Source organism: Paramacrobiotus metropolitanus, unplaced genomic scaffold (genome assembly GCF_019649055.1).
Source record: "Paramacrobiotus metropolitanus isolate TYO unplaced genomic scaffold, Prichtersi_v1.0 Parri_scaffold0000047, whole genome shotgun sequence".
Taxonomy (NCBI): Eukaryota; Metazoa; Tardigrada; class Eutardigrada; order Parachela; family Macrobiotidae; genus Paramacrobiotus; species Paramacrobiotus metropolitanus.
Genome location: NW_026570267.1, coordinates 270,316 through 297,078, shown reverse-complemented (window position 1 = coordinate 297,078; position 26,763 = coordinate 270,316). Strand labels below are relative to the sequence as shown.

At 43.5% G+C, this 26,763-nt stretch overlaps 2 protein-coding genes across 7 annotated transcripts; one reads left to right on the top strand and one right to left on the bottom strand.

Annotated features, from left to right (window-relative positions):
* Positions 1-547: 547 nt before the first annotated feature.
* On the top strand, positions 548-15,443 carry LOC129591661 (cadherin-99C-like). Of its 3 annotated transcripts, XM_055487401.1 has the most exons (28): positions 548-916; positions 4,405-4,631; positions 4,798-5,075; positions 5,636-5,713; positions 5,808-5,885; positions 6,079-6,436; positions 6,576-6,688; positions 7,272-7,481; positions 8,056-8,358; positions 8,737-8,954; positions 9,037-9,169; positions 9,240-9,410; positions 9,819-10,006; positions 10,168-10,284; positions 10,398-10,488; positions 10,846-11,127; positions 11,233-11,346; positions 11,693-11,967; positions 12,030-12,289; positions 12,372-12,517; positions 12,724-12,942; positions 13,111-13,205; positions 13,306-13,401; positions 13,460-13,528; positions 13,588-13,824; positions 14,038-14,125; positions 14,219-14,552; positions 15,017-15,443. In XM_055487401.1, exons 2-28 carry the CDS (start codon positions 4,517-4,519, stop codon positions 15,043-15,045), a joined length of 4,695 nt encoding a protein of 1,564 aa, XP_055343376.1. In that variant the 5' UTR covers positions 548-916; positions 4,405-4,516; the 3' UTR covers positions 15,046-15,443. The 3 variants fall into 3 exon arrangements, with proteins under 3 accessions (XP_055343376.1, XP_055343374.1, XP_055343375.1); XM_055487399.1 differs by having other exon boundaries at positions 14,219-15,443; XM_055487400.1 differs by lacking the exon at positions 548-916 and adding an exon at positions 3,990-4,204 and having other exon boundaries at positions 14,219-15,443.
* On the bottom strand, positions 15,404-26,763 carry LOC129591662 (uncharacterized). Of its 4 annotated transcripts, XM_055487404.1 has the most exons (10): positions 24,473-25,163; positions 22,858-22,934; positions 21,596-22,184; positions 20,401-21,436; positions 18,452-18,634; positions 18,079-18,254; positions 17,558-17,849; positions 17,305-17,463; positions 16,641-17,091; positions 15,404-16,581 (listed from the first exon to the last, which is right to left on the bottom strand). In XM_055487404.1, exons 1-10 carry the CDS (start codon positions 24,704-24,706, stop codon positions 15,837-15,839), a joined length of 3,942 nt encoding a protein of 1,313 aa, XP_055343379.1. In that variant the 5' UTR covers positions 24,707-25,163; the 3' UTR covers positions 15,404-15,836. The 4 variants fall into 4 exon arrangements, with proteins under 4 accessions (XP_055343379.1, XP_055343378.1, XP_055343377.1 ...); XM_055487403.1 differs by lacking the exon at positions 24,473-25,163 and adding an exon at positions 26,467-26,763 and having other exon boundaries at positions 20,401-22,184; XM_055487402.1 differs by having other exon boundaries at positions 20,401-22,184; positions 24,473-25,164.

The following is a 26,763-nucleotide window of genomic DNA, read 5'->3' as shown; positions in this document are numbered from 1 at the left end:
AGTTCGTTAAGCCTGATGTTTTATGTGAAATTACATAGTACTTTTATTACTGCTGTCGGTTTAAGAATCTAGCCGGTTAAGAAAAAATTAGTGCACAACGTACATACTATCCGCAACAGGTGGAATACAGTAGAAGTGCTTCTCAACTACATAAGCAAGGATCCTTATGGGAAGAGTATTTGCTCTTTATTGCGCACACGTGCGGCTCGTTACGTTATCATTGTTGGATTATGTGTTGCAACCGCATCTGTCTGGGTGGCAGAATTTGTACTCTTCAATGTTATTAATAGGATTTCAAGTGTGTGATCCAATAATAAGGGGGCATAAAAAATGACGAAGTGCAAGCCACCCACCGTACAGGTAATTGACTGACCATACGCAGCTGTACACTGCTGGTACAGCCGCACTAGATGTTGTAATCACTTTCCATATGAGATCCAGTATAAGCTGCACATCACTATGTTACCATTTGCATTTTTATTCGCGGCACAGAGAGTGTGAGTGGGTCTGGGATTTTTGAAATTTGTTTTGCTTTCTATAAGTAATCGCATTGAACCAACCATCTCAACCAATCACCGCCGGTCGCATAATTTTTTGGAGGGTGGAGTCACGGAGCTTAGATTGCGACGCTTAATTTGTCGTCACCTGTTAATCGCCGGGGATTATTATTTCTTAGGCTTGATCCGGCGCTGCCATCATTTTGTTTTTGAAAATTAATTAAGAAGGGTGATTTGAAAGGGTCTGTGGTTGGGTGTCCCGAGACTCAGTTTGTCATTCCGGTTCACCACTTCCGGTCAGGATGCACCTGACAAGAAGGTTTGCCGGAACCTGTTGTACTGTATTCTGTTGTTGTTCTGAACCGCTGCCTGGTCAAAACAGTGTATTTGTATGACCTGTTGTGATTGGTTAAACTGAGGTAAGACTATAACTCGCTATATTACAATACTTCTCCAAATCTTACAATGGTATCCGTACTTGTCATATGACAGTACTTTTATAAATGAAATTATTAGAATTTACCGATATATGTTCGGATATCGCTAGATCTGGAAATATAACTTTAGACATTTACATTTTATCCACTCTTCACATTCTGTTGCTACAACTGGTACGCAAATTTTTGCCTTTTAGTATCGTGCCTGTTTGTATCGTTCTCTGTCCCAAAATATCTAATTTTCATCTGGTCAGTGGCTTACTTACCGGCCACGAATTGTCTAACAGAATAGTCTTGCTGAGATAAAAAAAATTATTATGTGATTTGTGTAATTAACGTGTACGAGAGATTTTAAAGAAATTCTAATAAAATGTGAATTTCCGGCAGGATTTAATTCTATGACCGGAGAACAACGCAAGTTTAAAGTTTTCTTTTAAATTTTCAGTTAATTTGCACTGGCAATTTGAAAGATTGTTCCATTGAAAGTGAGCAGTTCAAGAAATATGTCGCAGACGTGCTTTTTCATCAGTTTCGAAAACTTTTTAACCATTTTGGGCATTTTGGGCACTCGTCTTTTCCTATGGCGTTTCAGCTTACCGCTTCAAATAAATTTCCGCCATTCTGTCATTTTACAGTTAATACTGCTGCTAATTGTCGCATCTTGGCTGTCCGCTTTCGGTACCCTTGGATAAAACTTTTGCGGTTTATGCAGCAGAATTCACAATTTGACGCAATAAAAATTTTGAGCAGAGGTGCTTCTGTAAGCTCTGTTATATAGTTTTCGTTAAAAATTAAAGGAAGAGTTTTTTGTGCAATTTGCATTGCCGGTGTGTCAATATTACTCATTGCCGTAATACCGTTGATTTCAAATAATGTATTAGCTTAAAATCTAATACTTTTTGGAACGGTGAAGTCGTGAATCGAGCAAACATTCTGTTGCAAATTATGTTTTGAGTGTTGAGTTGATCGGCATGCTGTTCACGGCTTGCCAAGCAATTGACCATGGTGTGCCCATTGTGACGGTCAATCAATATCCAAGTGATCAAGCCAGAATGAAAGAATGTTCGGTCCGAGCATTGTGTTCGGTATTGTTGTCGACATTTTTCCTTTAAATTGAGCACTACGCCGGCCAGTATTGGAACAATCTGGTTAATTTTGTTGACCGCTGTTTCTTTCATCAACGACACAGTAGCCGCGGCGCGTACTGGCAACCAGCGCGATGGAAATATTTATGCTGATAAAGAATCGGATGACATAATGCATTTATATTTTGTTAAATGGTGGATGCAGTCAGTTATACTTATAACTCGGTAGATGTCGGCGCGCAATAGAAGAATACTGTTGACAGTGTAAATAAGCATCTGGATGCGAAACACCGTTTCATCACCAGCCAACACAAGCAATGAGAAAACTTTTTGAATTTTTCCATTGCTGTACAGAAAAAAGCTGGCCGCTGTTAAAATATCGGCGCGCGCGCGTGGGATTAGAAAAATTTGCACTACTTATGAGAATTTGTAATTAATGTCCACTTGTTGCACTTTGAGGGATTTTCGATAGCTCCGCCGGTTGTTATGTAGTTATTTGTCACTGCAGTGCAGCTTAAGCGGATGATTAAGAGGCGTAAGATGAGAGCGTATAATTCGCTTATACGTATCGTCTACGTTGTGTATCTATATGGAGGCACTTGACGTTGATGGTGGAAAATTTTTCTATCATTTTATTATATCACTAATTTTTTTTCGGTGTGCATTTGCAAAGACATGAATCCATTGCGCGAAGACGTTCGGACAAACTGGATGGGCCAGGTGATAAGTGCGCGTTGTTTGAGATGTGATTTTTTATATATATCAAATATTCTGACAGCTGCAAGAGCAATTCATAAGTTTTTCATTCTGTACCGCACACGCATTACCATTACAGATGCCCTACTGTTCAGTGCGACCGCTTGGTATAGAACTAGACAGTACATGCAAATAAAGGCGGATTAGCATACCTATTTTTTGGTAGATCTTTTCATTGGAACTTATATAGGATACTACCTGTAAAAATTATTTGACATTTAGGAAGCGATATGCTTATCATACATATTGCGTTTGTTCTCTAATTAATTGCATATAAGTGTTTTATCAGGAATAGTATTCATCACTCGTAATTAATTAATGTAACTTCCTGCCGTTTAATCGTAAAGAAACCCAAATAGCGTGATAATGGTGATGGCGATTTGTTAAGCTTGATCTTTTAATCGGTGTCTGCATGAATATGAAAAAGTGTACCGTACATTTGGATTGTCATAGGTTTTCCGGTTGGTCAATATTGTTCTTGCCGTTGAGCTAGTTTAATCGTTATTGTTTAATCCGGTTTCCGCGGGGATCCGTCGCATCAGACCACTGGACATACTGAAGAAATACGTGTGGCCTTGATATAGGGCGAAAGCATGCATATAATAACGTAATATCTAACAAATGCTGAATTCCATGTGACCGGAAATAATAATTGCTGAAATATTTTTGATTGCATAATATGACGCCAATTTTATAAGCTGTGTAATCAATAAAATTCAGAATCTTTTACCGCCAACAGCTTCTCGCAGTTGCGCCAGATAGTGATATATTCTTCGTTTTAGAAACATAGTTTTATGCAGGAAACGTTAATTAAGTTCATATAGTTTAGTTTAGTTTTAAGTTTTTAGTTTTAGGTTTATATAGTTTGGTTTAGTTTTTAGTTTATTTTTTAGTTTAGTTTGTATAGTTTAGTTCTAAGCAGGAAACGTTTTTATATAGGAAACGTTAATAATACTGAGCAAACCAACGTTATTTTCAAAAATTTTGAAAAGCTCATTGATATTAATTTTGTCAGTGCCTTGAACGGCAGTTTTCCGGTGTTTTGCGGTGAAACGCGCGATGATGTGCAGCGGTCGACGGTGCGCGGTGATTTGCTAGAAGGCGGGCTTTAACTGTGGTCCGCTCAGTTACTTAAAACGATTTACTCGCTCGGCGAACCGACCTGCAAGAGGGATTGCTTGACTTTCCTCGGTCTTTTCTGTTCGGTGGGGTTTTAGTTTAGCGGCTGGCAGAGTAGTAGACCGTCGTCGTTGGCTGCAATATTAACAACATGAAAAGCTTGTTTCCTCGCAAGTTGTTGCCCGAGTGGGCAGTTTGATTTGTCGTTAGTATTATGAAAATCAATTCATAATGGCCAACAGGTCATCGGATTATAACCGTGGCTATCTCCATCCGCTTCCCGATTGAATCTCTTTGCTAAACAAAAATTGTAATACTTTTCATCTTATTTGTGACACAGCAAATTATGGATGAAATATCTCCAACCGGAATATACTATTTTCAAAGATTGTCAATATGATTTATTGCCGGCATATGCCGGCACTCGGGAAAATTTTTTTATCCGTTTTTATTAATTTCATCATTCGCATTTTTATTTTCTTTTTGTGTAATATGTGGATTTATTTGCAGGGAAATATGACTTTATCCCCATATTGTTGAGACATTGTGACAAACTAATTTTGTTGGATTAGAACATTGTCGCTCATTTTTCTGTGGAGTTTGTATATACCGACAGACGGAAATGGATACCGGCTTTCGGATAGATTTATCCTTATTGAGGACATCACGTTTGTTATGGATAATTATTATTGTCCAGCTGCTGAATCTCCCCTTGAGCAGTTTAGTTACGGCTCAGCGTAAGTTACTGTATGCAATATTCCTAGATATACATACATATATGTACGAGCAAATATGAGTTATTCGGTGTTGACTGTTGTTGTCCACTGATGGAAACATTTTGAAATGTTCGTTGTTGAGTTTGTTGTAATACTGTGCCTTTTTTGTTCTGCATGCTTTGATTAGTCTGTACGGTGCGCAACGGAGCGACACATCTGACGGCCGATGTACAAACACAGCCGAATTCCGATTCGAGTACAGTTACGGTGTTCCTGAATAATATTATTGGTAGTCCGGACGAGATTGAGTTATCTGTGATGAAAGATGGCCCGTTTTCTGACTGGTTCATGATCAACGGGAAACAATTGCTCCTGACGCGATCTCTTACGCAGCAGCATCAGCTGCCAGAGCATATTACACTGCGGTTGAAGTGCGCACGGAGAAGACTGATACCGTCCATACCGGTAGGATTAGCCTACACGCTGTTTGTTTGTTAAATTATAGTCAACCGAAAAAATTGTAAATTAATAATTTTCTTCTTTAAAAACGTTTGCGTAAGCATATACATGATCGTTAACGCTCTTAATGTTTGTTAACGTTAACGCTCTTAATTAACGCTTAACAACTGTGATTATCCGTGAGTGATTGTTAATACTAGTACCGGTGAAGCACGATTTAAGACATTTATTACGGCTCTATTAAATATTAATACGGAATATTCGAAAATAATTTTTTTTACAACATACAGTAGCTTGTATTATTTTGTGTAAACTGCAGTGCTAAAAGTTTTCTTGTATCCCACTTTAGATAGTAGTTTTAACATAATCGTACAATGCCCGGTAAGGGCGACATGCACAACTGTCTGGCATTTGCATAATAAACGGTTGCACTGTATTCAACATTTTACTGCCACTACGGTATCATGCTTTTGAAAAGATTATCAACTGATCCTGAACGAAAATTGCTGCGGTTGTAAACATTTTCCATGGCATCATCTTACTGATCTCGTTATCATCAATTATAGACTTATATCACCGTACACGTGCGGATCGTGCAGCTGCTCCAGCAGATCATTATGCCGCGCGTGGTCACCATATCCGAGGTGCGTCTCAAAATTCTTATTCTAAGTGTGTCGAGGAAAAAAATGTAAATTACCGTAATTTTTGTGAATGAATGAATGGATGTTGACATTACAGTTGACTCCTGTTGGTACGACCATCTACCAAGCCAATCCGCGGGAGTTTGGTCGGACAGGATACACATACAGTATCGTGGTACGTGAGTGTATGGTCAAGTAGTGACTTCCCGTTTGTGCTGCGCTTGCCGGTTGTAGAATAATTGTTGTAGTTGATGTGTGCGTGTGGTTTATAATGAGCGGCACTTGTCTATTGTTTATCGGTTCTGCATTGTTTGTTTTATATATGCTAATGGTTAATTTGGTGGCACTTTTGTGTGTTGTCCGAACAGAATGAGGATGCCAAGGAATACTTTGTCGTCACGGATCCCCTGCAGGGCTGGATCGCTGTGCGGCGCCCGTTGGATTATGAGCGTGTACAGGAGTACAATGTCAAGATACGCGCCACCGATGGGATTAACACCGATGATTTCGTTGTAACTGTCCGCATACAGGACGCCAATGATCTCGATCCGGCATTCGAGTATGCCGGCTGTCAGCGGATAAATAATGTCTGTATTAATCCGCGCTATACTGCAACGTGTTTCCTGCGGCAATCTGGTGGAACGCTGAAGATTGTTCCGGAACCGATACGCGCTTATGATCGCGATACATTGCGCTATAATATCCACTACAGTTTCTTACCGGAAGGTAATCAAGCGAATAATAACTTTTTAGAATGCGATCTTTGTACTAAAATATTGCATATTAGTATTACTATATGGCAAAATATTGTAATTAGATTTTTTTATGTCACGATTTACACGTTTTGCGGTTCTGTTTTATATAGGTCAACCACCGACGTTTGCCCAGTATTTCCGTATCAATCCCGAAACGGGGGAAGTCCGACAAATTCGACCACTTGAGTCATTGGATGTGAAAGAGTTTGTTATTTACGTCAAGGTAAATATCCTGCTTGTTAGGCTAACCGATCATTTATTGTCAAAAACGCTTGCATACGTCGGCTAACTATGGAGTCTGCATTACATAAGTGTACGTGCTTTGACTCGGGCACCATTTAACCTTCTTTATGCTTGATCAGAAAATCTTTCCGTTCAACGAATGTTTGAATTATTCGCTATATGCCAAAAATTAATGTTACTCACAAATGGTGCCGACATGACTCACTTTTAACCTAGATATTATCTTAAATTTTCTCCTAATTTTCGGTTAATTTCTATAACGGTTACGGTTTCCCGAATGAAAGAGAAAGAGTGTGTAAAATATCTGTCGGCACTTGAAGACTGATGTGCCGGCAAATTCAAAAAAATTACATTTCATAATTTATTTGCGGAGGATGCGTTGTGGAGATGGTTTTATATAAAACGCTAATCGAGTGTATTGTGTAATAGCGGGTGAAATTTAACGTAAGCTAAACAGTTGTGGATTTAATATTGGAAAGCGAGAGAGACAGAGAGAGAAAGAGTTGAAGAGGATTTGATCTGTTGAATGATCTATTTGCATTACTTAATGTCCATTTACACAGGCCGAAGAAGTGGCTCCACCCGGTGGTCTGGCGCGTTCATCCGTTGCACAGCTAGTCATCGACGTCCGTTCACAGAACGCTCACCGGCCCATTATCCGTGCCCCCAGCACCACCTGCTTCATCCCGGAGAATGCTCCCGTTGGATACCGAGCCACCATCTCGTCCGGCAGTCAATCACCCTTCCAGCTGAATACCTACGATGCCGATCTGGTATGACAAGTAAAGCGTGGAAATCGTACTGATTAACAATGTCTTTCACACAAATCGATTAGGTTAAATTAATTGAATTTAAATTAAAAAATTTTTGAAATATTCCCTTAAGTTGTGGTTAGATTTTGCAGCAATTGACCTTTCATGTACCAATAAGTTGTGTATACTCTATTATTAGTGATTTCGTAGTGTAGTGGAATAAGGGCTAGGTTTTCTAGGCATGCGTCTAACAGTCTCTGTTAAGAAAATTATGTACTATACTTACTGTGTTTTATAACGATGTGAATTTTTAAATTTATTGTGGCCTGTAGATTGAATGAGTTTTTTCTGAAATCGAAATGATCATGCCCGAGTTCCAAAAAACAGAAACGCTAGCACTAAAGTTGCATTGGTGCTTTTTTATAAAATAATATCGGCTACTTTGCGCTGCAGCCACTTTCTTCGATAAAGTCATTTAAGTTTCAGTACAGCAAAAGTTTACGGTTTATTCAAGTATTTGAGAGCATGCGTATACAATAGCTGGATCTCTTCACTCTTCAGCTGCAAGTAAAGTGTTGTTGTTTTTTGTCATCAGAGCGGTCAAAATGGCCGGTTTAGCTACACCATCAGCGGGGACTACGCTAATTATTTCCAAGTCACACCGGACGGCTACATCCAGTGCATACGACCGGGTTTCGCCTCGCAGATCACCGAGCGGGAAAGCATCAAAATCACCATTACCTGCACGGAACAGGATACCAATGAGATCTACACCAGCGATCCGATGGATGTTACCATCGTGGTGGTCAAAGTCAATGAACACACGCCGAAACTGCAACAGTACAATCCTGTGGAATTGAAGGCCGGACCACCGGATCCCAGTAAAATTGTGGTTACGGTAAGTGTAAACTGGCTTCAGTGTTTCAGTTTTATAACGGGCTGTACAGACTGTACGCTTTTTACTGGCAGTATTATTTTTGGATTTTTTATATACAGTAATTTCAAAAATGAATTATTGGTTTAAGAAAGGTGCGACGAGTACACTGGTAGTCTAGCTGTAGATTGCATAACTTTCATGAAAAATTCTTCGATTTTCTTAGTTTTTTTGTATTTTTGAATTTTGAATTTCGATTTCTTAAAATCAAGTTACCGATTTTGTATTCTTATCATATGTGTGCTTATCATCATTTCGTTGGCTTTTTTTTACATAACGAATAAATCAGATTTGCAAAAGCCATTAGACTACGAAACCGTATAATCCATACGTTATACCCAGGTGAACGCAGTGGATGGTGACCAAGGAAAAGATGGACAAATCACTTATGCCATTGTTTACATCCAGCGCCTTAGCGTGTCGACAGATAATCCCTCGCCGGATGATGCACGGACTATTTTTGCCATCAATGTTGATACGGGTGTTGTTGTCCAGCGAGGTACCGTCTATAAGGGCGAAGTGTACGAGATCAAGGTGCGCGCAACGGACGGCGGTGGCAAGTAAGTAAATTACAGCGGGATAAATTGGCTGTGTGAAAAATCACACCAGAAGACATCGTTATAGCAGATTGGATTACTACAGGTTCGATGAGACGGTGATTCGTGTCAAGATCATCGATGATGGACGCAATGAGTCGCCGTTTTTCGTCAATCCATCCTATGTGGCCTCCATACCGGAAGGTGTACCGCTGCATTATCCTGTTATTGTCGTTACGGTAATTTGGAGTTTTATTAAGTCATAATTCGAGAAACTGATGAATTTATTGGCTTTGTTTGAATAAATAGGCGCGGGATCCGGATAACGAACCCCTACTGTACAGTATCGTTTCCGGCAACGAGGACGGACGGTTCACGATCGATGCAAATACAGGAAGCATCCATACTATGGCGGCCATTGACTATGAAGAAAAGCGGCAGTATGCGCTGGTTGTCCAGGCACGGGATCCGGCCAACGCGGTATGAAGACCGTTCAGGGCTGTTTGTTATACTTTGCGCTTCAGCCTTATACTGTAATTTGGGCAAAAAAAACTGGCTGTTGGTTTTAATTACTTAAAGAAAAGTTTTATCAATATTTTTAAAAAGTTATTTTATTTTTGGAGTTACCGGAAGTGACTAATATCTGATGCACCGTTGTTAAGTTTTTTAATTAATACTAATTAATATTTTACGCAGTTACATCAGCGAATCGTGATAGGAAATGATTGTAATTCAGCGGCTTTATAGTCGTTCGGAAACAGTTGTAGAGTGCGCGTAAATCAAGTTCCTAAGCAAAGACCGTAAATGAAAAAGCGTTGTACACATTTTCTTATATATTTTGTATTATTTTTACAGCGTAAATAGAAATGTGAACGATAAATTTTTTAGGTGGCTACCGCGACAGTGTCCATTCTGATAAACGATATCAACGACAACGATCCGGTCTTCACCACACCCAGTCCCATCGTGTTCAACGTGCCGGAAAACCAGGCACCCATCCGCGTGGGCAGCGTCACCGCGACCGACAAGGACTCCGGTCCCAACGGGGACATAACGTATTCCATCCCTCCCAATCCGTACGTAACACCAATGCCGATCTCAACAGCCTCTTATTGTAACGCTCTTAATTCGGCGAATAAGTGTATACTGTGCTGAAGAGCGCCGGCGTATGACGGCGTTGTTACATCTGCATCTCTTCCGCACAGCCGGCTGGTACATAATGTCCGTTGTTCTGCAGATACTTTACCATCAACGCCAAAACCGGCGAGATTAACTGCGTGCAGCCACTCGACTTTGAACGACAGCAGCAGCATACACTCATTGTAACGGCCAAAGATAATGGCATTTCTTACAGGTATTTGTTTGCAATTTTCCTTGGAGCGCGAGCGACTGGTCAGCGACTCAGCTGTGTATTAGATGGCACTCTGACCCAGTAGCTGAAATCGAATTATCTTTTTCTTGTTGCAGCGCTGACCGTGGGATCAGCATACCGAGCAGTCGATCCGCAACGGCCGTTGTCACCATCAATGTTATCGATTCCGAAGACGAAGATCCTACTGTACGTTGTTGTGCTGATTTTTAGCTAATTTGTGGATTAATTGTATCTGTAGCTTGCCTTGTACAAATTGCGAGTCGTTTTTTGTAGCGCTATAATAAATTTTTCTACGTATGGTGGTAGTCTGCTAGTCAACGTCAAGATAATGATAACAAGCATTTTGTAGTGTAGTGGCGCAGTTGACGCACGCATCAGAGGGCACTCTGTATATGTAAATTCACCGATACCATATCTTGGCGTGGCAGGAAGTAATTAAAAAGTTAATGCTTTAAGTTTTTAATTCGATGTATGTATTTTGTTTCAAATGTAATTGTGGTAGTTTTCATGCAGTTTTTAAATATAGAAAAACTGCATTTGTAGTTCATTGATCGGATCTATTACGCGGAGGTGTTTGAGAATCGACCGGCCGGACTGGAAGTCGTACAAGTATCCGCCACCGATCCGGACAGTGTGAAAAGGATAACATATCAGATTGTTAAAGGCGACACGAACGCCTTCGCCATCAATCCGCAAACGGGCGTCATCGCCACGAAGATTCCACTTGATTATGAGACGACCAATCGCTATCAGCTGATTGTCGGCACGGCCGAGAATCGCAAGAACGCTCCATCCAGTTCCGCCACGGTCTACATTAATGTCTTGGTAGGTGTGCGCCTTAGACTGTTGTTTGACCGGATGTTGACTGTTGATGGGGAAAGTGTGTGCGTGTGCGCGCGAGATGCATTCCGTCTTTTACCTCCGTTGTAGAATGAAAACGATGTTGGACCACGGTTTGTTGGAGGACCTTACGTGGCCAGTATCGGACGACAAGCACCACTCAACACCGTTATTCAGACAATTCTGGCCCGCGACGGCGACACAGTAAGACAATGATTTGTGATTAGTTAAAGAATGTAACCTATGCAGAACTAAATTCCGTATTATAATTATGGCGTTACGTTTATTAATTGTAAAACGCTTTTAAAATGATATAACAAATAAAAGTATAAAATGCAAAAGTAATGTGGAAAATCGAAAATTTACCGGCACGTGCCATAAAATGTTTGTGTTCGTTTTTAAATATACTTAAGATGTATTCTCATAAACTTACGTTGTTTAATTCAAAATAGCTAATTTGAATTAGAAAATTACCAAGACATTGAATTGGGCGCCGCACTTTAGATTGAGCAGAGCGTTTTTTTGTAGATTGACTATTTCTGTTTTGCAGTCCACGAAAATTACATATGCCATCGAAGGCGAACCGAAAGCGCAACAATTTTTCTCGGTCAATCCGGATACGGGAGAGATTCGCGTGTCCGGTGATTTGACCGGGGATCGCGATCCGCAGTATACCCTTATTGTAACGGCGCACGATAATGGCCAACCACCGCAAACAGCGACATCCACGGTCATCGTCAATGTAGTCGATCCGTCCCAAGCACGCCCGGCTCAGCTGATAGACGCGCCACAACCTCCCGTTCAGTTCGCTCTACCGCAATATCAGTAAGCAGGGTGGATCAAATAATAAAATAAATAACGCAATAGAAATTGTTTTTGTATTGTAGTGTCCGCATTCGGGAAGGATCAAACGCTAATACTTTGGTGGAAGAACTGCGCATCATCAACAAGCCGACTTCCGGCATTCAGAACCTGCGATGCGAAATCGTTTCCGGTAACACCCCGGTGACCTTTTCCACGGCGCCCACTTTGAACCAGGACTGCAATCTGCTGACGGCGGTGGCGAACATTGATTTTGAGACCAAACCCGAGTATGAAATTGTTGTACAAGCCACTGGACAATCGGAAAACGAGCCAAACTTCCGCAGTAAGCGTAGAAACGTGTTGTCCCAGACTGCAAGTAATAATTAATTTGTCGATGTACAAGGGAAAATGCCTTGTGTTTGTAGTTGACACACGCGTGGCCGTCAGTGTTGTTAATATGAACGACAACTCACCGCAGTTTATTATTCCGTATCCTGGTTTGACCGGTGGCCGGTATTTCGGCGCGATCGATGTTAATTCTAACGTGGGAACACCAGTTCTGAAAGTTTCGGTAATCATCTGTTTTGATTCGCTAAAAACTATGTAATTGTGCAGCTGATAATTTCGCGTTGGCGCGCTTTGCATAAATACTTTACAATGTTAATCAAAATTATAACTACAGAAAAGCAGCTTTGTTTAGATTCTTTTTTGCAATGTTTACGCAACCAAATTGATAGAAAGTAATGGCAGTGCATACGTAAAACCGTTTTTTTTTAGGCGACGGATGCGGATAAGGGTGATTTCGGTATTGTGCGCTATTCCCTCATTCCTAGTGTGCCGGCACAGCGCTTTGAGATCAACGACGAAAGCGGCCTGATACGGACGCGTGTAACATTTATTGACTCAACTCCCGACAATGAACCGTTCGAGTTCACAGTCCAGGCTCGCGACACACCTGGTCAACCAAACTTCAAGGCTGCTGCGGCAACAGTTATCGTACGTGTTGGCTCACGTCGTTTGTAATACGCCACATTTTTTCTTTCTTTAAATGAATGTCGCGCATGTTTGCTCATTCCGGTTATTAACACGCCACACATACACGGCGTACCAGGTGTTTTTTAACACCGTCCTACACCTGTACAGTGAAGTCATATGTGTGTTTAGATCAATCTTATCCGCGACCAGAACCGCTTCATTCTCGTCATTGAGGGCGCCAATGCGGCTAAGACGCGCGAAAGCTATCAGGATGCCATTCTCAAGTATGGCAAAATAAGCATTCTTGACACCCGCGTTATCCAGTCCAACCGCCCGGTTGGTCAATATTATGAATATCTCTCATTTTTGCCCTTTCGATGATAGGATTCTTCAGGATCGAACCGGTAAAGTTATCGGTGTGGAGAAGATCACCCACCGGGAAATTCTGGATGGCAATCGTACCCGACCGGATGTTGATTCGTATGTTTTCCAGTGTACACAGCCTTCATTACAAATTTTTACAACATCATTTCTGTAGAACGGACATGTGGATGTACGCCATTGATCCGGATACCAAGCGCATTCTGACATTCCTCGATCTGCAATCGTATGACCATCCTTGTTCTATAATCCTTTATACAGTCATTCAGGTCAGTTTTTTTGCAGGATTTTAATATCCAGAGAAGTCCAGGAAAAGCGCTTATCCGACGTACAAACCGTATTGACCAGCACGGACCGCGCTGTAGAATTCCGGGCGCCGTATGTTTTGCCGGGTTACGTCCAGCCTTTAGTGTACAAGACGTGGTCAGTGTGGGGCTTTGAGGCGGGATTAATAGCTTTAGCCGCGCTCATCATCCTCTTCTGTATCATCGCCATCATTCTTCTGTGCTACTTGTGGTCAAGGTTAGCAATAGAAAACATAGAAGTTGGTAGTAGCAATTTTTTGGGATTTTATTATCTAAGAATACTTGAAGTATAAAAGTACTCAATAATACTCGTATATAAAAAATTATAAGTACCTGTCCGTAATTTTGTTTCGGTAAAAATCGTATAACGGTAGGAAATAAACAAATGTAGATATATATAGTTTTAACATTTATTCTTTATTCATGGTAGATATCGTGAGTATCTCAAGCGAGCCAGATTCCAGCCTCGAATGGAGCCTGTGATGTTCGAACCGGTCGCTCCTGAATACGAGACACAGGTACAGTACTTCTATAGATATGCAAAACACAGTATTTTATTAGAGGGTGCAATATTATAATCGTTGTAACGTAACGCTTCCTCTTGGGTACAGATTCTGCAAATGAACGTCAACGAAGACGACAACGCCGATCTGGGTGAGGTCAACGTAGGCTTTACCCCCCGCAGCGGCATCGAGAGCGTTACCTACATCAAAAACCAGCAGGAACGCGAACGCCAAATGCGGGAAAGCCGCGAAGCACGCGCAGCCTCCGGCTACCGGACCGCCACCGCCTCCGGCAACCCCATCTACGACAATCCGGATTCCAGCAATGTCGGCAACATGCAGCAGGAGCGCGTTATCACCGGCGGCTACTCGGCCACCTCCCGGGCCTCCCGCTACGCGGCCACCTCCAGCAACGGACAGCGGATTGTGACGGGAAGCGAAGGTATTAACCTGCCGGTTGATGATGATGAAGAGCGCCTAATGGCCCGCAGCACCATGACCTCTGACCAAAGCCGCATGGTTTCCCAGCGTAATCTGCACGATAATTACGAAGCACCCCGCTCCTATTCCTACTCCTACGCTTATTCCAGGGAATTTGCCGCTAATAGGGATCTACAGCAGGCGCCGGCCAGTACGGCATCACATTTGTAGACAGAGAGAAAATGAATGAAAAAGTCTGATTTTTTTGAATGGTTTGTTTCGTTATATCCCGTTGTTGTGTCCGCGTTGGGCTTCCTGATGGTCGGTTAAATGTTCCTTCCCCGCCTATTTTTTTGATAATGATTTCCCCCGCTCAGCTGTGCCCCGTTAACCCTGCCGCATCCACGTAGCCGCCCTCCTGCAGATTGTGTATTTTTTTCCTTGTATAAAAATGGTATAATGTTTCTTCTTTTTGTTTTTTTACAGCACATGTAAATCATGGATTTACTGGTTAGAAATTTACTACTGCCTGATCTGTCAAAATCTGGATTCTGGACTTCCGTGTTTTTTTCATTTGTCCAGATCAGTCTGGGCCAAAGGTCGCATTGGGTCGGCATGAGGGAAATCTATTCGATGGCTTTGCTGTCTTGAGAAATGCTTTTTTATATGCAATGCACGCGCTAAAGAGTTAACGCTTTCATTTCCGCTTTCTCTGTTGGCTACAGGCGATGGATTTGAGAATGGTTGTTATAATATTTTAGCCTTTGCTTTTTTCTACGTATAGATTTTGGGTTAATAATAATCCTGGTTTCTGTTGACAGTGTTCCTGTAATCAAATTTGAAGTTTACAAAACCCAGTCATTTTGTGCGCCATTTCTTTGTTTTATAGCACATGTTCACGTTCTACCACAAATTTGAAAGAAAGGACTTGCACACGCAGCAAACCAATAAAATTCGCAAGTAAAAATACTCTTTGTCTAACCAACCACATCTTACGATTAAAACCGGTTTCTCATCTCGACTAACCTTTAGTTTACCACTAAACACACTGTATTATTGCTTTCGCTTATACAGTTATGAAAATGTGATTATTAAATAGGCAAAATTCGGGCACAACGACAACAATCATATAAAATACCTCGTAAAATTTTTAGCCTAGTTTTTTTGGATAGTTTTGATGAGAAACGAATCCACAGACCACAGCACTGCTTTTCACAAGCTCATGTGAACAAAACATGCGTTGCTAACGGATGCCAACAAGTTCGTTCCGTTGATGCCATATCCGCGAAACGGTAAACCTCCGTGATTAAAGATCCGACACCAGCATGCTTCCTCGATTGCCACCACCCCACTGCGACGGTCCCGGTGAGGCACGAGGCAGGGTACCGTACTGCTGCTGCTGCGGCGCCGGCTGAGCACCGTATCGTCCAGCCGCTGCCGGCGCGAAAGACGGCCGTGCCGGTTGTCCGCCACCCGCCCAGGGCGGCGTCGGCGTGTACGACGGCTGCGGCTGTGACGGAAATCGTGGCGCCTGCTGGCGCGCGTTCCAGTTATGCATATCCGGGCCCCAGGAGCCGGGACGTTGCTGCTGCTGGGGGCGCCGCACCGGCTGCGGTGAGGGAGGCTGGGGGCGTGGTGTCCAGCCGTGCATGTCCGAACCCCAGGAACCGGGTCGCGATGGGGATGCCGGTTTCGGTTGGGGACGATTGAATGACTGCTGCTGCTGTTGCTGCTGCTGGGAGGCGAAGCGCGGCTTCCAGCTGTTCATGTCGGAGCCCCATCCACCCTTTGCTTGGGGTGATACCGGTGATTGTGGACGGAAACTCGGGGTCATGCCCGGCACGGCCTGTGGCGGTGGGCGCCAGTTGGACATATCTTCACCCCATTTTTTAGCTGGTTGGGCGTTGTATGTATTGTAGGACGGTTGGTAACCGCGTTGCTGACCCGGGCTGTAATGCACGGGAGGCTGACTGCGACTGCGTGAATGGGTCGAACGGTACGATACCGGTTCTGGTGGGCGTTCCCACATGCTGTGTTTCTCATTATACATTCTGTGAGCACCAAAAACGGTCAGTTCAAACGTGAAAATACAGAAATGATAGATATTTACCGTCTGAATTCGTCAGTAGACTGCGGTGACCAGTGGTCAACATTCTTTAACTGCGGATGCCAGCTGACATGCCGCTCGCCCGCCGGTGACGGTTGCTTGTAGAAGTTCTGCTTGGGCTGATTGAGCCAGGGCGGTTGCTGTGGCACCGGTGAGGAAGGATAGTAATTAACGTTGGCCAGTTCCACGGCCGGTTGGCTAAAGCGGCGCACAACCGACTGCGGCGCTTGCTGGTAGTTCGGGATATCGGCGTCCATGGCAGCGTTATCGTTCATCACTTGGAAATCAGCGACCGGAGGCGCCGCACGGTACACACTATGAACTGGGGCCGGGGTGGGTGGCGGTGGAGTGAACTGTGGCCGGAAGGATGGTACGGGTTCGGGGGTCGGTGGTTTAAACATGGGCGGCGTCGGTTTCGGACTTGGCGACGGCGGATGGAAGGCGGGCGCGGGTTCTGTATAGTATATCGTAAAGTAATTTCCGGGAGATGGTCGACAAGTTAGTCATTTCAAAGCAAGTATCAATCCGATACATTTGGCTATATCAAACTGATCAAACTGATAATTGTAACAAAACTGCAAAATGCTGACAAAACGCCAAGCATTATGTATACTTGAAGTATACATGATGACCTTTTTACGTAAAATAGGTATAAATGTTTTATTACCGAACATAGGTGCAGGTGATGCGGACGGTGGTGCCCACCCGCGTGGCAGCCGAGAGAAACTGTCGTTGGGTGGCGGCGCAGGCGACGCCGGCTTGTGAAATGCGGGAGCCCCGACATTGGGCGACGGTGTTCGTTGCGTCAAAACTGGATTAGCATTCCCTATAAAAATAGTGCTTAACATGTATAATTATTGCGTTTCATATTCGCACATTCAAGTAAGCACTAAAATGTGTTTAGCTCCCAATGCGATTACCTCGATCGCCCATGCGGACATTTTGAAATGCATTTTCGCAGCTGCCGATGGGGGATTCCAGTGCAGCTTCCCATGGCGATTTGACATACAACACTGACTGACTGTTCAGAAGTGATTGCAGTTTATTGGGACCACTGTTGTCCACTGCGGGCATGGGAGCCACTTTCTTTACATTCGTCTCATCCACGACCCATTCCTCAGATTTTTGTTTGCGCTTCTGAAAAAGATCGACGCCACGGCCGGCACTGCTCTCTAGGCCCTGGGAGACGGCAGCCAAACTGATGGGACTAATCTAAACAAGAATTAACAGTTTATACGAAGGTTTGGGAAATAATTTTCTGTAGATAGAACATTTTATTAAATATTCCTGTACCGGTATTTAACCGTGAATCGGTTCTTAAAATTCTCCATACTTTACTATTGCATAGCAGATTAGTATTACTACAGTACTTATTGGATAAGTTTTTCGGCCGATGTTGTGGTTTATTCCGCATATACAGCATAATTATTGCCATAATTACCGAATCATATATCTTCGCATCGGGGTCCTTTTGCATCAGTGACTGTGCGTCATCCACGCCTTTGGGACTCATGTAATACTTGAGTGGAGGTGGACCGGCGGGTTTCGGCGGCTCATTCTCCATGTCACTTTCACCGCCTGATTCCCACTGTTCACCGTTGACGCCATGGTGTGTCGCTGCAAAGTTAATGCCACAAAACGATATCAGTCTACTCTTCGTCTCAACATGTTTTGGTGGCAGCTGTAACAACGAGCTAGATCTATTTTTTGCCGGTTGCTTACGTATTGCTGTAGCGGTTAGTTAGCGCTTACGTCGTTACTAAGCCATTCATTAATTTATGCTGACGCCGCCGAGTTGTTAAATTTGTATGTACCGTCAGTAGTCCACTTTTTAGATGTCATTTTGCGCCTGGTAAACATACGGGCCCCCAGCGACTGCTTATTGTCCTCCGATGTAAGGGAGGAGCTGATATCCCGACACAATTTAACCTGCTCTTCGAATGTCGGATACAGTTCATGTTTCTCCGAGTAGAAGCTTGAATCGACAAAAGTTTTCTCTGTAAACAAATACAAAATTTTAACCACGTTATTTACATTATCAATTACGATTTGCAAAGAAAAAAATCGAGAAAATCAAACGGTTACTTTTTTTGCGAAACGGTGTGGGTCCAAGATTACTAATCGCACTAAAACTCGGAAGAGCAAATGCAGCGGCAAGCGTTTTATCCGACAGACCAGGTAGTGCTACAGCGAACTTATTAAGCTTGGGTCGGGATGCATTCGTGCGCTGCTCAGAAAACGACGACGATTCACTTAAAAAACTGGAAAAATTCGACTGGGATTTGCGCGCACGAATGTGGGCCTCGTAGGCGGCCGCCATTTTCGACCCAAATGGGCGGGGTTAGATAGGTGTCAAGCAGCCAATCATACTGGTCCGATTACATTCGCCACACGGTTAGGTGTATATTATCAATCACGGTATCGCGTAACTCAAAAAAATCAGATCAATATCGGAGACAAGCAATGATCTGATATGCCGTGCACAGCCCACAAGCGGAGAGAATAAACGGGAGCGCGCATTTCAACAGCGGCAGCGCGCGGGCGCACTATCGAACCACAGCTGTTTTTGGATATTCTGTACCGCTGCGCGGCTACCGCCAGTGTGTTTTGGCAGCTGTAGCCGGTTGACTAAGCCAGCGTTCTGATTGGTTACGTCACTCTCAGCGTCTCGCTAGCACAACGAACGCTCGTCTCCACAGCGGATGGAGGAATCTCTGGGTTGCAATTTAAATTAAGAATCAAGTTTATGCTCCAACGTATTTTTGGTATGTTTAAGGGCACACAGACGAGATTAGAGTCACTGTCGGTAGTTTATCATGACTGCAGTAAGTTCTGAACGATCGCGCGCCCGCTTGCAGGGTGTAAGCCGGCAACTGTCGTCTGCCATAAAACCTAAACCTTGGCCAACTTCGAAAACGCTTATTGGGGATGTTGGGAAACATTGCTTTTCCGTGTTGACTACATCTGGAAAACCGGCAATCACTGCTTATGCACACATGTTCAGACTGTAGCGGTGCACAACGGTTTACCACTAAGCAAACATATTCCAGATGCTCAGTGCCAAACAACTTTTCATGTTCAACAGAAAAATATTGCAACGCAGCATCTAATTGCATGCTGTTACGAGTGTAATAAAAAAATTAGCAGTGACTGCTTTTCGGCGCGTTATGAAGAAAGCCGATCTGCCAATTCGAAGCTGTCTACCCATACTGCCATACAGTATCAAAGTCAAAGAATATTTAATACGTAGACAATATGTAGGGCGGCTCTTGAAATTTTACAGGATTGCAACAAAGGATTGTAATTTTTATGCAATCAGCCGCATGGGTCATTAGGCCCGCACTACCGGCAAAAAACCGAAATGGTTTACAGTAACTGGATCAATTAATACATCTTAAGAGGACCACTGCAAATTTTGCCGATTCATGCTTCTCTGATTACAGGGTCTAATAAGTGCAACTGTACAAGTATGTAAGAATTTGTATTATTTTGAAGGTAGCACTACTACCCTAGGTACTAGGCAGTCATTTTGCATGGGGGGAAAATGATCAACATTATGTCTGCGCAGACCAACAAAAATTGTACGCAGGGACATCAGCAGGGACAATCAGGCAGATTGCAGCCAGAAAGCAAGCAGAAGGAATTATAATTATTACTGTGCATGTGGAACTTTAAACTCGTTACCTAATTAAATTAATTAACTTATCACGCGCAAAACGTTTAGAGGAGAAAGGCTTCATTCTGCATTTAACTTCGAACTTACTTTTATTCATGGGCGTCATTCCGATAAGGTCCGTCAAATCCGGTAACGGAGCCATCGAGCTGGGCGGTGGTACATTTCCCATATGGGGCAATGGCGCAGCATTGAGCATACCGGCAGGCTGTGGTGCATAGCCCGGAGGCGTATAACTGCCGATGCCCGCCTGTGGCGAGGAAAACTGATTATGAGGAATCGAGGATGTAGGATGCTGTCCTTGCTGTTGCATATTAAAAGTGGGTGACGGGGTCCGGATCGTTGGCGATTGTTGAGCAAACGGTGGCTTCTGCTGACCAAACGGAACCGGCTTACTTGGCTGATCCAGAGCCGCATTGCCCGGCGCCCACTGATTAATTTTGCGGGGCGCTTCGAAACTCGGCAGAGTCTGACCTACCCCCGGACTCATCTGGGCACCGCTCTGCGAGGGCACAGAAATGGGGCCTTGTGGCGGCGACCACATAGGGGGCGCTTCGGGTGACGCGGGAGTGTGAAACGGTGTCGGCACCGTTAGATCGGTGTAGGGCGTTTGTCCTGGTGGGAAATCGGACTGCTGCCCAAATGGCTGTTGCTTCGGCTGTACGGGGGGAGGTACCGGTGACCTTTCGGGTGCGGTGGCCTGCGCTTCTTTTTCCGCCGCCGCCATGGCGGCTGGCGAGTATGGACTGTTAGTCGGGCGCAACACACCGGTTCCGGGCGACGCGTCCTTCTCTGATTCAATAGGCAGACGCAGCGCTTCCGGGACCTTAGGCTGCGACAGCACCACTGGAACGGTCGGTTCGGGGGGCACCACGGGGGCCTGCTGCTTGAATGCGGCCGGCGGTGGCGCCACCTTGATGGGCAAGGTATCCTGCTGCTCCAGCTGCTGTTTGAAAAACTTTTTACGTTCACTAAACTGTTTGCGGTACTCTTCGCTGGACTCGGCAATCTGGTCGGGTGCCTCTTCATGCGAGCCCACCATCTGTACGGGCCCTTTGGGTAGCGTCTCGGTTTTAGGCAGATTCGCCCACGGGGTGGCACTGCCCTTGAGGGCGGACGGAGCACTCTGTAAAAAAGGCGGGGTTTGTCCTGTCGGTGCGGGTTTGGGGTAGGGACCGGCGGCGGTGGGCGGGGCGGAGGACTTAACACCGGGTTGGGATGCGGGTTGAGAGGGGGTGGACTGGGAGGGGGATGGGGCAGTTGCAACACGGGTGGGGGATGGTACCTGTGGTTCTTGCACTTTGTTGGCGGTGGGCGGTGCTGGGGCTGATTGGTCGGTTTTGGCCGGTGGGGAAGCGGTTGCGGCTTCATCGGTTTTAGCGGCTGCAGCTGCTGATTGGTCAGCCTGAACCGGTTCAGCTGGCGACTCAGCAGCAGGCGCTTGAGACGCATTTTCGGCCGGTGCATTATCAGCGGCTTTTTCCGACGGTGATTCCATATTTTCTTTATCCGCTGGTTTTACGACGGTTTCACTTTCCGGTACCGTTGGCTCTGGTTTCGATTCCTGTGATTGTTCCGAAGGCTTTGACTCGTCTTCCGCTGGTTTTGCAGGCGCTTCGGTAGGGCTTGAATCTTGCACGACGGTATCCGCGGATTTCGGTACTTCCGGTGGTGCGTTGGCTGTGGACGCTTCGACTGCCAGTTGCGCTTCCTGCGCGTCTTGCTCCACCGCATCGGAAACTTGAGTAGGTGTAGTAATGGTCTCCGACGGCTGCGGCTCAGTCTGGTTGACGGGCTCCGATTTTGCCGGTTCCGCGGTTGCGGGTGACTCAGTTGGTACGGCATCCTGTGGCTGGGCGCTTTCTTCCGTATTCCTGCAAAATTCGCTCTCGATCAGTTCAGATTAATGTTTGTGACTTTACGATCATGTATACAAGTGTCTGGTGTGAGTGTATGCGCGGGTTTTTCGTAATTTTGGCCGGACAGCGTGTCTCCGATCAAATTACCCTGACGCGAACGGTGAAAGGTCAAACTGTGTTCCGTATGCTACGCTAAATTCATCTTGTTTATAGTCGTCAGATTTTGCGGGTTTTCTAATGCGCTAACTATTTCAGTCTCGATAAATCGATTCTTGAACATTAGTAACTTTTGATAACAGCTTCGCAACATTCGCAAGATTTTCGCGCAACGCTCGGGCTAACAGATACAGTAATATGTGTGGCTGAAAAGTTCAAACGAATGCTTCGCGTTGAAGCGGAAGTTTGAGATTCCTCAAGACCCGAACATGTATTGATTCCATCAATTACTGCACGGATAATTTCGAATCCCAGAATTTGTAAAAAATTAGTACGTACTGTGTAATGTGTCATACACGATAGTACAATTATAAAACAAATTCTCATCTTCTCACCGTTTAATGGAGTTTTATATCGTAAGCTAAACTGCTATCCTGAAGTTCTGCTAATTTTGGATAGGTCGGTTAGTAAGTACAAAAAAACTTCACAAAACCTTTCCCAGCATATTCGTGCTAATCGCAGCATGGCTTACTTTGTAGGGACTTCCGCAGCCGGCAACTCTTCTTTCGGCTTCTCAGTGCCCTCAGCATCTTTCACCTTGGTGGGCTCCTGTAAAATCAGAACAATGGCAATCGCTTTACATTCTTAAAGTTTTGTACGTCAGTATCTGAACATTTTACTATAATATAATATTTCTTGCTTGCGTCGTATTACTAGACTGTACAGGCTGCATAAATTAAATTTTTAAAGTGCTTCACTATTCATGCACAGCAGAGGGTAACAGACTATGCCGACTCTGCGCAGTACAAGTAATCCTAATGTGCAGACGCATCGACAGATTATAAATTTTTAATGTTCTATGTGCGATGTTTTCAAATAGCGATTGGGTCTGCTAAGCATATTTTGCCCTTGTATCAGATTTAAATAAAAGCTCTTTCTTTTATAGCTAAGTTTTGTACGTTACCCAACAGCAGCCAAATGAACCCTATCGAGCTGCTCAATAGTAGGTACTCCTTTCGCGTACTGCACATTCACATTTTTACATTACTCAGTCCATAAATAATGTGGTCTATAAATACTCTCTACATGCCAAGGCAATTAAAGACTGCACGATATTTTTGCGCTTTGTGATCATACTTCATTATAATTTTGTCAGTTACGTTTTCTAATATTACTACTTACACTCTTACAGCTAGCTGTTGTGTGAACGCTATTCCTACAGGATAACCGATTAACAAAATTCATCCTGCATCAACATTCGCGTCAAAGGTTATGTCAGCGCCATTCTGCATCAGACAAACAGCTAACGCATACGTACAATATCTAAAATTTCTACAAGTACTGTAATACAATTTCTGTAATTACGAAACCCTCTATGCACTGCGCTCTATACTTGCAAAATCCAATTCCGCTCGACAGATGCAGCTTTGTAGGTATTTCTTTTCAGTTTTTTTCATCAAGTAAAATAATTTATCTACAACTAATTGTCTCCGAAATTCTACTGCTTTAGGTTTTACTAACAATCGCGAACTGAGTTAAGTAAGTTTTTCGCTCTGTATAATGCTAAATTTTATACAACTTCATAAGTTCATACGAGGCCTACATTAATGTTAGGATCAGGATCAGCGCAGATCTGTTACTGCATAACCATCAGCAAAACTGCACACTACATAGCCAATATATGATCTGCAGTAGATTATTGCTGTATTAAAAATTCCTAGTAAAACAGTTGAAATCTGAATTTTTTTGGAAAATGATCAGACTCAAGGAACCACAGAAAGTAGAGGAAACAACGCTCGAAAGATGCAGGCTGATATACACAAGGCTGCCTAGCGCATATCTACGTATCCAGCATCGATTTTCACCTGTCGGCACTATGTAATTGTGAAACTTGGCAGTTTGCGCTACAATTGTAAGTAATATATTAACTAGTGTGCCCGCGCTTGCACTTTTTGTTGCTTTGGCGGCTATTGCCCAATAAACATTAATATATTAACTAACCAATTATAGTTTAATCAAAAAATTAATACAAACGGGTTTCGAAATATAATAGGTAAATGTGGTTATGTGGACATGCATCTCTTTGCACGCTTAACGTAGGAAGTGTGGTTTTAGCGTGCTGATAATGCCAAATAACGGCCTGGTACCTCTTGGGGCTTGGTTTCCTCAACGACTGTAGTTGTTTCAGGTTTTGCATCCTGAGCTTCAGGTTTCGCATCCTGAACTTCGGCTTTCGCGTCCTGCGTTACAATGGTAGCCGCTTCCGGTTGCGGGGTGTCGGTAGCTGCGGCTGGCTTTTCTTCAGCTGCAACCGCTGCTGCTGCAGGAACATCTGCAGTGGCTGCCGCAACACCGGCATCAGCAGCAGGTTTGTCACCCATTTCTCACACTTATACCAGGAGATAAAAGATAAATATGTCACAGTGCCAACATAAACCGAAATCCTAATGAAGCGTGATTATACTATCCCACCGATATATATATACACGAAAGGTCAATGTTGTCGGTAACGTTAAGGTATACTGGAGGAAAAGCGCCCTTCTAAAAAGTTTACATGTTATGTAGCCACAAATACCCAGCTACACCCCGGCAAATCAATAAGGACGTTTTGGAAAAAATAAGATGCCAAACGGCATCGAACGACGGAATAGTTTCACTATTATGGGACGACGAAGATGATCCGCAGAAGATAGAAGGGTACGACGCGCGGCGGTGCTCTGAAGGAGAGAGAGAGAGCATGCCGTCAAAAATGCAGCTGTTAAAAAAAGCAACAGTACTGTCTCGTAATTCGAAAAGTCGTGATCTTCTTGCCGGACCGAACCGGAGATACGATCGAACGGAAGGGCGAATGTAGACGTCGTCGGAAGAAACGGTCGTTTAATTCCACATAAGTCTTGTTATTCCAGCTGATACTTGCCAGGGTTATCTTCAGCATTAACGAGAGATACACAGATCCTGTCGAGTTGAGTACAACTGAAGTGAGTCTAGAAGTTACTTTTCACTTTGTATGTCTAAAAAGCCTCTAAGGTTTCAAAGATTTGTGTTCGCTGGACATATACATACTGTACATACGCATACGTGTGTCATCGTACGTTGATGGTGGGTTATATTGGTGCGTAATAACAGTACTAAATTATGTGACGGTGTCCTAGTTATGTCCCATTCCGGTATCATTTACAGGTTACAAATATATCAGCTGCAGCATTATTTTGATCTGCACAATCCCACGGTTTCATATTGTGGGCTAATTTTGCTACACCCTATAGGGCCTACCCAGTATACTGTGCATGAAACAACCCGTTTAAAATGTATTTTGCGCGACGTTATCTGTTGCCAGCAGACAAACTGTTGCAACTTTGACTTTAGCACGGGTCGGTGGCATCCTGCATAATATTATACACTGACTTGGGATTTAAGTGTTTAGTGAGAAAAGGGTAAAAACGAATCTGTAGCAAAATCTTATGTAAGAAAATCCGCTGCAATTACGCCAGTCGTACCAATCTGAATCATCGTTACCTGTTTCGAAACAAAGTAACAATGGCCCATAACGATGCTGAAATACTTAATTTTGACAAAATAAAATCATTATCTGGAGTATCGTGCAACAGCTTAAAAAAATAAACGGAGGCTGTATCTGTACTTGTGTGGAAGTGGTATGTGACGATCTGTAGCTAGAATGACCAAAAATTACCGGTAAACTAGCTAAATGCTAAGCAGCTAGAAATATTTAGTAACTATTTTAAAATATGCCTTGTTGAAAGTGTTAACACTTGTATTTTGTTAACCGACTTCATTCGAAACTGGACCCTTCAGCAAATGGTATGTAAGGCTTTTCGTGACAGAAGGATGACCTAAATTTTACAGATCAAATACGTAAATTTAAGAAAAGAAGAGAAAAAAACCCGATTGTTCTCACAATGTTATCTTTACTGGATTAATAGTTATTAGTCATATCTGACAGAAATAATATGCGCACCTAGTCCTCTTGCTTTTATCATATACTGTTTGTTTTAGCCAATGGAAAGGGAAAACTAAGCAATGTAAGCGAGAAAATTTTTCTTATGCGCAGCTATGTAACTGTAGTTTAAGTGTGTAACTAACTAACTATGTATATTGACGTATGGAAATATTGGGAACTTACGAAACGTGACAGCGCACGCGAAGGAGGGATTCCAGTGTATTGTTGTGAAGATCTAGTGGCACTTGTCTTGGCCACGGAACGCTTCCGACCTCCGTTTCCTGTGGTTTGCGCCGGTAGTGGTAGATACTGTCTGAAAAAGACAGTGGGACATAGAAAGAGAAAAATGGCCAAAAGAATATATTCGATCATAATTCCGGCACTGCTGATAATGCTTTATACTATTATCCAACATCGTCTAGCCATGTCTTACTAATCGGCCCTCGATTTCCCGGGCCCATAATTGAGTGAGTAGGGCTG

Bases quoted from the DNA above. Each gene is read 5' to 3' on its own strand.
- LOC129591661 (XM_055487399.1), top strand. From the start codon at position 4,517: ATGGATACCGGCTTTCGGATAGATTTATCCTTATTGAGGACATCACGT. The intron at 4,632-4,797 runs GTAAGTTACTGT...TGCTTTGATTAG, and splicing joins CAGTTTAGTTACGGCTCAGC to TCTGTACGGTGCGCAACGGA. The intron at 13,402-13,459 runs GTATGTTTTCCA...TCATTTCTGTAG, and splicing joins ACCCGACCGGATGTTGATTC to AACGGACATGTGGATGTACG.
- LOC129591662 (XM_055487402.1), bottom strand. From the start codon at position 24,706: ATGGGTGACAAACCTGCTGCTGATGCCGGTGTTGCGGCAGCCACTGCA. The intron at 22,935-24,472 runs GTACCAGGCCGT...CTGATTTTACAG, and splicing joins AGGAAACCAAGCCCCAAGAG to GAGCCCACCAAGGTGAAAGA. The intron at 17,850-18,078 runs GTAATTATGGCA...ATTCTTGTTTAG, and splicing joins ATGCGAAGATATATGATTCG to ATTAGTCCCATCAGTTTGGC.